Source organism: Amphiura filiformis, chromosome 10 (assembly GCF_039555335.1).
Source record: "Amphiura filiformis chromosome 10, Afil_fr2py, whole genome shotgun sequence".
NCBI lineage: Eukaryota > Metazoa > Echinodermata > Ophiuroidea > Amphilepidida > Amphiuridae > Amphiura > Amphiura filiformis.
Window position 1 is genome coordinate 25938872 of NC_092637.1, and position 11836 is coordinate 25950707.

An 11836-nucleotide genomic window follows, 5' to 3' on the forward strand; every position below is an offset into this window, starting at 1 on the left:
ATTAAAAATTAAAGTTCGTCACAGTCGAAACACATTATTTGCAAGACTGACATAGTTGTATCTTAATTATAATAATGCTAAGAATGATTTATGATAATTAAGCAGTTGCGCATTCCCATAACGCAAAGCACCAACTTTTAAACTATGCCATCTTTTACAGTCTCTTGAGTTTTGTTGCAAAATTGCTATTGCGCATGCACAATGTAAGAGAGGACATAGTTTCAATCCAAAGCGATGCATTGTGGGATTTTAAAGCTAAGAACCAGCCTTTTCATCGCTCATTTTTACCAATTGACCTTTAAATCCCACAAGCCTTTGCGAGTACACCTGAGTTATCGTCATTTGACATCACGCCGACTTGCAATGCGTAGTAACGATGTTCGATAAACGATGTGCGCATCGCCACAGATCGGTGTGACGTCAAATGACGACATCTTAGGTGTACTCACAAAGGTTTATGGGATTTACCGAAAAGGTCAATCACGAAATAGTCACGTACCAATGGACATTTAGTTTTCGGTGGTGTGAAAAGTTAACCATAATAATGAATAATTTCATATCTTTCTGCAGAACACAATGAAGGGAAGACACAATACACACATTACCCAGATCACCCAACTGATTTTAAGTTTGACGATTCAAGTACTAAACCAAAAGTGCCATATAGAAGCGATACTGGTGAGAAAAGCATGATGGACAAAGATTTTATTAAAATTATATTATAATAATTTAGGCGTACTAGTACATGTATTGACAAGCATCATAATTATTTATGAAAGAAACAAGTAATGTACTCGGTTAAATTCGGAAACCAGGGTAAAACTCAAGGGAAAAATTAATTGGCAGCGGAGAGGTACTGGATTTAAGAGATCACAATTATGAAGGAGACAAATGAGGGACGAGATGGCGCCAGGGGGCGGGAAAACCGTGTGCTGAAGAATTTGTGAGTAATTGAGAAAGTACCAACTTATCGAAAACGACCTGACGCATGTGAATTTATTTTTTCTCCCACCAAAGGGCAATACCCGGGTGCTACGACCACTAGTTATGTTCAGGAAACCCTTAAACCCAATGCTAATACCACAGTTAAAGTAACAGTAACTACCAAACGACAGAATGGTTCGAGACCGTCTTCGCTACCAAGGAGTGTCTCTGGCGATAGATTACATCATCACGATTCTCACCAGAGTCCAGTAAGTAAAGTGTTTAGACAGTGCAATTTCCGTTTCTTGTTTTAGACAACATTTTCCCTATTCGTAATGTCATTCGAAACCAGTGAAGAGGTCCACTGTCAACATTCTCACATACGCGATCCCTTCAACTGAATTTCACGGGACGCGATTGAGGCTCGTTCGTGAGATGAGTCTTTATGCCATGTATGTGAACCTCATAGTGCATGACTGCTACAGAGAAAATGGCTAGTAAGCCCTTGGTGTTTTGTACATCCATATTAGACACTATTCTGAATGTTATAAAGATTTTCAACTTCCCGATCTATATACCTCTGCTTAACCCTTGTTAAAAAGGAATAAACTGTTGGTATTAATGATTATTATTATGTGAACTGGGAGGGCGAGTTAGCGCAGCGGTAGTTCCCTCGCTTTGCACAACTGAGGTCCCGGGTTCAAGCCCCGGCGCGGCCCAAGGACTCATGTGCACTTGGTTTATCCCGATTCCATGCTCGCTCTCGCAGGTTTTCTCCGGGATCTCCGGTTTCCTCCTGCTTTCAAAAAATCGGTGATTAGTTGTTTGGTTATCAAAACTTCCTTCACCCAATGGAATTTGGGGAGCTGCACAGATAATTGGTGGATGTTACAATCTAAGTGCGGATAGGTCTGCGCCTGAGGTTCGGCTGCAACTGGCCTAGATGATGCGATCTGATTGTGATGATTCACCATGGCAGCGAAATTACAGCGCTTTGAATCCTTCAAGATCTAGCTGGAAAAAGGCGCTATATAAATCCGAAATTTATTTATTTATTTTATAACTACTTAAATGTGTCACATGTTCAATTTAGTTTAAACTGCAGATGATGAATTTTGTGGGGTTTTGGGGGGGTTGGCGTTGGTAATGGCTTAGAGTGGCCAAAATAGTGGAAACATTTGATACGTAAAGTCCATTTATTTATGATTATACAATACGCTTATATATTTTCATTTTCGTCATTTCCTTATTGCATCTGTTCAGGTCTCATTTGAGCGAGGACGAAGCACCACGCGATCATCCTTCCCACAACCAGGATCATCAAGAAGTATGTCTAGTGAAAGAGTACGACTATCTCCTAGTAATGTACGAAAGTTTGGAACCTCACCGAGTATATTTAATTATACGAGTGCCGACCCTGGCAGAAAAAAAGGTAAGGGCATATTATAGTTGTCTATTACAGATTCACGATGTTGCGCCAAGCAACTATACCATAGTAATGGACTAATGGTAATTTCCAGTCACTGGAGCTCCATAAAAAGAGCTGATAAAATATAATAATGAAATGAAAATCAATTTGCAGAGGTGTTTTCATTACATTCTTTGAATTTAACAGTTATTGTTATAACACAGATGATAGTACTATACTAATATCATCATTATTTCATTCCATAGACGGCAGTTCAAGTGGGTCCTTGTCACCATCTCCGCAAAAGACATCAGCGCCCTCAACTTTGAAGAGAGCGACCTCAGCGTCACCCTCGCCGAGTGATTTCAAGTACGCAACATTACCTACTTCTTCAGTGGATCGTAGAGGTTGCTTATCGAGGTAAGCAGATATTTTGCAATCGGCCATTAAAGACCCATTCCGGATAAGTCATTCAAATTGTCACTTGGTAATTTTGAAATGAAAAATGTGGCAAAAACCGAAGAAAACAGCAGTATTGATGAAGTTGAAGCCCGATTCAAATACATGTAGCTAATTTATATACTGTCAGTATTAATTACAGATTCATGAAACTTGCCTCATTTTGTCTTAAATACACGGCTTTCGGCTGAACCACTAGCAGGCTATGTTAGCACATCTATGCCAATGACAAATAAACCAAAATCTGAATTTTGATGACTTTTACCATCGTCCGGATGAGCAAATCACTGAATGGGCCATTAATATTCCGAGCAACAGGTATTACCATCTCAGGATTTCCCCAATATCTCATTCCACAATATGTCTTTCTTCTCTTTATATTTTATTTTTTAATTTTCTAACGTTTTCGTTTCTTTCTCCATACAGAAGTGGCGCCGAAAGTGACGAAGGACCAAGGAGACGAGAAAAAAGTTCCAAGCACGTCTCGCTGTCCGATATTGGTAAGCTTAATATAGGTGTATAAGCTTGGGGATTCTTAGTTTTCGATTAGGTAGGGATGTGGGGCTGGGATTGTCAAAAATATACAACATTCGACGGAGAAGAATATTATTTTGCAGAATATTATAAAAGCAAATAAATACCTAATGTATGTATATTAATTATTGTTACAGAACAATATGATGAGTACACACCAGAAAACGTTTCGACCACATCGTCATTGCGTAATGGAGAGTTTCCAGACACCGGGTAAGTATGGAGGAGGGAGAAATATAGATGGTGAATAAATTCATCAGTAAAAATAATAAATATTCTCAGTTATCGAGATATTTTGAATTAAATCTTATGCTGGAACTTACTTTTTACAACTTGCTACGTTGCGTCTGATCTTACCATCAGACTTCATCATGCAACTGACCCGCTGGGCTGGTCATGTGACACTTGACGCATGGGACCGGGCCATCAAGACGATCCCTAGCCGTCTTCAATTGTCACATGACCAACCCAGCGGGTCAGTTGCCTGATGAAGTCTGGTGGTATCAGACGCAACGTAGCAAGTTGATAAAGTAACTTCCAGTATTAGATTTAATTCAAAATGTTGAAATTCATCAGTGGATTGGCATCAAATAGGAAGGTTCTTATCCTCTGAGCCAATAATGACTGCCATTGGCACTATAAGAATATTTCACTTTTCAGTGCAGAGCTTGGCGATACCAGTCTTAAAAGCTGTTGGTTTATCAGTTGGGAATTTATTTGACTCCTGGTGCAGAAATTGAATCAAAGGAGGCTTTAGAAAAAATAGGACAGAGGAGTGGAACCACCATGAACAGAGATGAATGATAATTTTATATAACATAAACTTTCCCGCTTAATATTTTGATCTGTAGATAATGCTAAAATCACGTAACCTATATAATAATATAATATATCCTATATCATAATATTACTCAACTTGGTTTTTTTTTTTTTTTTTTTTTAAAGCATTCTGTATCCTGCTTAAGTTACGTATCCTCTCTCACATACACTCCCACATTGGCGTGACTAACTGGAGTGGGGCCTTGCTCATTTTTTGCTTATGTTTATCTGTTTTATTTGTTGTGTTTTTTAGAGAACGAGAGTCGCCTTGGATTAAGATGCATTTGTCACGCCCTAGAAAGTCAACGCTATCACCAAAGACAAAGAAGAAAGTGATTAAGTTTTCTACACCATCCTTAAGCGAGCTGGGACAATCGCAGGTTTTAGATGCGACCATGCCTGGTGAGTATAATATGCATGTTGATGTTATCTTGAAATGATTGTATGCGACTCCCAACTAAAGTATTCTGCAGTACAAGGTGTCTTAAAGTGCTACTATTGAGCACATGTTGTACAAGGTGTCTTAAAGCGCTACTATTGAGCACATGTTGTACAAGGTGTCTTAAAGCGCTACTATTGAGCACATGTTGTACAGTGCTTATACTCTTAGCACAGTGCTTATACTCTGTACAAGGTGTCTTAAAGTGCTATTATTGAGCACATGTTGTACAAGGTGTCTTAAAGTGCTACTATTGAGCACATGTTGTACAGTGCTTATACTCTTAGCACTTTTAAAAGCATGTTTAAAAGCATGTTTAGTTGAGAGATTGGTTTGGTGTGGGTGGGATGTGGAAAAAGGTGTTTTGTGGGGGTGTGTGTGTTTGTGTGTTTATGGGGATGTACATGTTTGTTGTCGTTCTCCCTCCCCAACCAAACCCCCAGTCCTTCACACGTCTCAATCTCTCTATATCGCTATCTCTGTTTGTCTATGTGGGTTTAAAGTTGTTATATAATTCTAAACAATTATAAATAATGAACATATATTTATTTAATTTTCAGCTCGAACTGAATCAATACTTCATCGAGGTAGGCAATACATCAATCATAATGGAATTATAAATATTAGTAATGTAATAATAAATAGTAGTAGTCAATAGTAATAGTAGTAGTAGTAGTAATAGTAGTAGTAGTAGTAGTAGTAGTAGTAGTAGTAGTAGTAGTAGTAGTAGTAGTAGTAGTCGTAGTCGTAGTCGTCGTAGTAGTAGTAGTAGTCGTAGTAGTCGTAGTCGTAGTAGTAGTCGTAGTAGTCGTAGTCGTAGTCGTCGTAGTCGTAGTAGTAGTCGTAGTAGTCGTAGTCGTAGTCGTAGTCGTCGTCGTAGTAGTAGTAGTAGTCCTAGTCCTAGTCGTAGTCGTAGTAGTAGTAGTAGTAGTAGTAGTAGTAGTCGTCGTAGTCGTAGTAGTAGTAGTCGTAGTCGTAGTAGTAGTATAGTAGTCGTAGTAGTAGTAGTAGTCGTTGTCGTAGTAGTAGAAGTAGTAGTATGTTGTAAAATTTACATTACATTATACATTTAAATTACATTTTGTTAGGCTACACTCTTTGAAAAGAATAGGTCAAAATAATATGCAAACATTTTAATGATCAATGTTTATATATAATCATTTGGAAACTATCGGTTTTATGCTACTTTGTAAACTGTTATTAAATCGTTTACTTGCTAGCCATAAGAACCACTGAACCAATACTAGGCTTGTTTGTACTCATTTTAATGCACTTTACATGCTGATTCCAAATATGGTCATGAAAATTAACAATTCTGAATTTTTTTTAATTTAAAAAAAAATGGAACTTGTCGTCTGTATCGAGAGAGTTAATATCTTTAAGAAAAACTAATATCAATTATCATGTTGATTTATCAATGTGCAGGAGATTATGAACTAACCGGTGATTTGTTGGTGAAATTAAGACGTCGACTTGAGGATTCGACTGGAGGAGCGGAAACCCTATTTGTAGAGATACTTCGATGTCGGAGGATTAACTATAACATCAAATCATCCGACAACATACCTGGTAAGCCATTGTTTGTTTGTTTGTTTCTTCTTCTTCTCTTCTTCTTCTTCTTCTTCTTCTTCTTCTTCTTCTTCTTCTTCTTCTTCTTCTTCTTCTTCTTCTTCTTCTTCTTCTTCTTCTTCTTCTTCTTCTTCTTCTTCTTCTTCTTCTTCTTCTTCTTCTTCTTCTTCTTCTTTCTTCTTCTTCTTCTTCTTCTTCTTCTTCTTCTTCTTCATCTTCATCTTCATATCATCCGACAACATACCTGGTAAGCCATTGTTTTGTTTGTTTCTTCTTCTTCTTCTTCTTCTTCTTCTTCTTCTTCTTCTTCTTCTTCTTCTTCTTCTTCTTCTTCTTCTTCTTCTTCTTCTTCTTCTTCTTCTTCTTCTTCTTCTTCTTCTTCTTCTTCTTCTTCTTCTTCTTCTTCTTCTTCTTCTTCTTCTTCTTCTTCTTCCTCTTCCTCTTCCTCTTCCTCTTCCTCTTCCTCTTCTCTTCTTCTTCTTCTTCTTCTTCAAGTGAAAAAAAGAACTAGGGCTATTCCATTTGAAATCCACACTACCTCTGTGGAAGATTTTGGAAATATCTTCCACAGGGGAAGTGTGTTTTTAAAATGGAATGAACACATTAGGTGGCTCAATTTGAATTTCATGCACCCTCTGAGAAAGATTCAACCTGAATCTTCTACTGAGGGAGGGTGAGTTTCAAATGGAGCTGCTAAAGTGTTCATTCTATTTAAAATTCATACTCCCCCGGTGAAAGAGATTTCCAAAATCTTCCACAGGGGCAGTTTAGAATTTAAATGGAATAGCCCATTGCAATTAAACTAGTGATTTTGGCTGCTATACCTATTCCATATTTGAGGTTTCTCCTTCGTGTAATTTATGTAAGCGGGCATGGACTTTGGTGAATAGAGTACAATGATTGATTATAAGCTTTATTCCGTGATCTGTCGCTACCAAAATTCGGTATAGTGATGTTGTTTTTCCACTAATGGCACGCCATAAATGATATCGCTAATCTCATGTCGGTTTTTGGGAGTAATTCGTACTTACTCCTAACTAACCTGACTAATGACTTATGGCCAATGATAGCGAGAAATATAACTTTACTACCAAAACGTGGTAGTACATGTCCGATATTTGTGTCTGCTATGATTATTCCACCCTAAAAAGAAATGCTGTAATTTTTTTATCACCAGATGTCTACGTAAAGGGCTATCTTCTGCGCAAAGAAAAACGCATCTCCAAGAAGAAGACTCGCATCTGCAAATATAGCGGCGGCGACCCGGTGTTCAACGAAGTGTTTATGTTTAATACAAGTGGCAAGGAGCTCTCGTTACAGGTAAGGGGACACTCACTAAAAATGAGTGACGGGGATGTGCGGCCTCATTGACCCCCATTTCCAACTCCCTCTCACCCAATGACCCCTTTTTTGTTTTACTGAACTCACTCTCACCAAATGACCCCCTTTTTTGTTTTGTTTTCCTGTCACCAATAGACCCCTTTAAAAAAAATGGGAAAATTTTGTATCAACTTGTATATTTTGACCCACATTTTTTTCCCAGTCTCACTTCAGGAATGACCCCCTTTTTTGGTAAAATTTTCCCCAGTCTCACGGAAAGAACTCCTTTTATTGGGCCTTCTCACTGAAAGACACCCTTTTCAGTGTCTAGGCTCTCACCGAAAGATCCCTAGTTTCGAATTGCTGCCCGCACATCCCCGTCACTTCCAAAGTCCAGTACCCCGGCCCGGTATGAACATTATTTTATTTTTTATCGAAAAAAGTTAATTTTTAAATAAAGTTTCCTCGACTTACATTATTTTGGATGGATGTTGGTGGCCTGCGACCAGTGAATGGTCTTTAATGCCGATGATCGGTTAAATGATAGCGGGAAACGCCAGGGTTATCTGACCAGAAGTACCAACCTCCATCGGTCAGATGAATTGATGAGCGAGTCGTAATTGGATGAAAGTTGGTGGGGCCTCTTGTCTCTATGTGTGACCAGATCTGATCCATTCAGGCTAATGTCGGCAATAATGAAACTGAGATATATAGGCAAAAAGTGAGGAGAAAAAAGCAATAAAAAACATAAGAAAATGGATATTTAAAAACAAAGTTCATAACTTTGCAACCAAGTATTCAAGAGATCTGGGGATTCAACATTAAGTGTATGTACTGAGCAAGTTAGTAATAACTCAATTATCAAATTTTTCGACTTTGGCCTGAGTGGATCAGATTGGGTTGGCACATTTATTTTTAATTTCACATTCATGCCATTATCCTTTATCAATGCCAAAGACATTAGGTTCATAAGTTTTTATTCTACTGACACCTTCTTGGTACACCCTACTTATTACATCTCACATAGCTACTGTATGGTAATTACACAGGATTCTATTGGATTTGCAGAAAGCTTTTGATACTGTAGATCACGAGATCATCTGTTATATAATAATAATACAAGCTATGGGTATGCACGCCCATTCTGTGATATTGTTTAAATCGTATCGTATTTTGACATCATCCCTCTTCATTTTAGATGTTGCTTTAAAAGAATTTGTACCCAAACATGAAACCCAATAATGTTGTTTTTATTTAATACAGTTTTTACAAGTAATCTTTCGATAACATTTTGATATCAATTTATAGCTGATGCTGTGGGCGGATGGTGGACGATTTGGTCGAAACTCTTTACTCGGTGTTGCAATCATATGGTTAGATGGCATCGATTTTATACAGTGTGAAGGTGAAACGGGTGGATGGTACAAACTATTCCTTTCAAAACTACATCCTGCAAAGAACATCAGTCCATGAAAAAGATATAGCGATATATTCGTAACAGGATTAATTACCATAGAGATGTGTCTACACGAACCTCATGTCTCGTGATACGTGTTTGAATTACCCGCCAAACACTAGAAGCAGGCTGTATTTAGCACAGTATGTACCACAGATGATGTCCATTTACATTGTTTTCATTCAAATTAATATTCTAGAGAACGAGAGTCGCCTTGGATTAAGATGCATTTGTCACGCCCTAGAAAGTCAATTAATGTAGAGAAACAGGTGTTTTGATGACGTAACGTCTAATGCTAGGCAATAGATTCAAATTCGTATCACGAGCCAGGAGGTTGTGTTGACATATCGCTATGGTAATAATACCTGTTACATCACTTCTACTGCGAAAAACTCGGTTCAAATCTTTGGCTTTGCATAACTAACGTTTTGTAACAGATTTTGAGAGATTGTTTGGATGTTACACCTTGAAACTTTTTTGTTGTTGTTAATTTTAACTTTGATTGACGGCTTTTTATTATGCACTTGGATTTGCATGATAGCCCTTTTGTGGAAAACAGACTAAATTAGGAAAATCTGCTGGTTTTTTAATGAAGCAAATTACCAAAAGACTTGAACCGAGCCAATATCATGTCTTGTATTCATAAAAAAGACCAACTTTATTCCTTGACTATAAAAGTGTGTTATGCACCACATCGGATTTGGTCCTATACCACTATTGGTGCCTTTAGATACCGATGACTATAATTTCTATCACACCCAGAAGATGTAATGAATTATATCGAGCATAATAATTAGCATTTGTTATTGTTTTTCATTTGAATAAAAACCGAAAAGACTATGCGCATATTCAGGGTACGATAGAAAGAGCCATCGGGCACCGATAGCGCCATAGGATCAAATTAGATGTTATGCCTTAGTATCACCTATTAACCCCCTGGACACTACTAGTCATCTAACGGCATTTCTGATTGGTTGACAACTTGAAATGCTCATTTCAATTGCCAATTATGACTAGGGTTTAAACTATTTGTGGTCAAACTTGCATTTGTAGATGATCTTTTTAATACTCTTCTTGATTGATTAAATATTGGACACAATATTTATTTTGCCCAATCGACAGGTAGTTTTCATGGACTTGAGTGGCAGGTGTTTAAGAATAGTCTCCTCCAAAACTAAAGGGCAGTATGTACAAGAACTTACATCAGATACTACTTAATTATTTGGGAGCAGATATTGATTTTAATGAAATGAAGTATTATAAGCATAATATGTCGTGTTTCATTGAACGGACAGTAGTTTTGGGTCTTCACGACAAAAGCGAAATTGACAAACTTTCAGCCATACAAGAGTAAGCTTTAAGACCATTCACACATCTCTTATTTGGCATTTTTGTTTTGAAAACAAAAAGTTGTCTTGTACTAGTAGTAATAATGTCCTGCCAAGGTGAACTATAGCCCGCCTTCATTATAAGGAATTAAGTTGGTTTTATTTATTCAATACTCGATGTAAATTGGATGGAAAGATTTGCAGGGACGGTACAAATTGTGGTGCTAAATGCGGTGTATGATCTTGAAAAGATACATCGGGGGCATTTTCTGTCTTTATTTAAAGCTCTGGGTGAGAAGAGATCAAATACCTCATGGAATAATCCCATTTTACACAGTAACTACTACCTTATAAAAAAAATCTAGTGGTCTTAAAAGCCAGGATATTTCACGATCAACAAGAAAAGTCAAAAGACAAATAAGTTATGGTGCTTTAATAATCAAACTAATGCGCTATTCCAGTTAAAATCTTTGCAACCCCTATGGAAGACATGATCTAAATATCCCACACAGGGAGTGTGAATTTCAAATGGGGCTATACCAGAATGGGTGACTCCATTTGACATCTAAACTCACTGTGTGGGAGATTAAGGTCATGCCTTCCATGGAGTGTACACATTTCAATTGGAATGGCTCAATATCAACTACAAGTAGCATATGATTATGCAAGTGTTCCCGACTTATGGTGCCTTCTTGTGTCCTATACCAAACAGTATATACAATATATATATAAGTGCATTTAATTAGGCAATACTTTTTAGTATACGTCTTATGCACCACATTTAGTTTGGTCTTGTATCGGGATCGGTGCACCGATAGGTATTATCGGTACGCCGATATGTACTATCGGTACGCCGATATGTAGAGTCTAGTACTATCGGTACGCCGATATGTACTATTGGTACGCCGATAGGTACTACCGAGAGTCGAGAGCAATAAAATGTTCATTACTATAACTGGTCCAATTTCTAAAATCGCCAGGGTACGATAAACTGAACCATCGAAGCCTATTGAGGTACTGATAGCGTTATTGGACCACTCTGAGTGTGGTGCCTTACGAAGTACCTATATTGATATAGAGAAGGTTATGCGAATTACGGCTACTTTGTATACTATCAATGTTTTTGTTTCACAATAGGAAATTTTCATGAATGCTGGTTATTGGTCATCTAGAAATTTAATTTCTAATATTACAATATTACATATTTGACACAATTCTTGCAAATGGTCACTAAAACACTGATTATACCAAAGTTATACATAATTATTTAAATGAGATCTGATCTTGTGTACATATCTCATTTAAAATAACAAAGTACACGTACCTTGTGTACATGTCAAAGGTCATGAGCTTCGTTGTACTTTGAAGTAATAACCTTTGACCTAATATTGGCATATTTTACAATAGTATGTTCTGTTCAACCATAGATGAGCCATGCTATACTCTGTACCACGGGATGGTACGAGTATGGTATAGTTGGAAAACAATTTGAATCAGTAAACGTTTATTACGATTTTATATTATGTATAAATTGAACGTTATAATAAATGTTACTTTTTGTAAATGTAGTCTGGAAACTG

At 37.3% G+C, this 11836-nt stretch overlaps 1 protein-coding gene across 2 annotated transcripts in view; it reads left to right on the forward strand.

Annotated features, from left to right (window-relative positions):
* Positions 1-11113, forward strand: part of LOC140162691 (protein piccolo-like) — a 50549-nt gene extending 39436 nt beyond the window's left edge. For both annotated transcript variants that reach the window (XM_072185963.1, XM_072185964.1), the window contains exons 12-22: positions 571-678; positions 1018-1193; positions 2188-2356; positions 2599-2752; positions 3218-3291; positions 3463-3538; positions 4398-4546; positions 5144-5170; positions 6009-6152; positions 7330-7472; positions 8781-11113. In XM_072185963.1, the coding sequence (XP_072042064.1) occupies positions 571-678; positions 1018-1193; positions 2188-2356; positions 2599-2752; positions 3218-3291; positions 3463-3538; positions 4398-4546; positions 5144-5170; positions 6009-6152; positions 7330-7472; positions 8781-8945 (1385 nt within the window). In that variant the 3' untranslated portion in view covers positions 8946-11113. The remainder of the gene's footprint in view (positions 1-570; positions 679-1017; positions 1194-2187; positions 2357-2598; positions 2753-3217; positions 3292-3462; positions 3539-4397; positions 4547-5143; positions 5171-6008; positions 6153-7329; positions 7473-8780) is intronic.
* Positions 11114-11836: the final 723 nt, after the last annotated feature.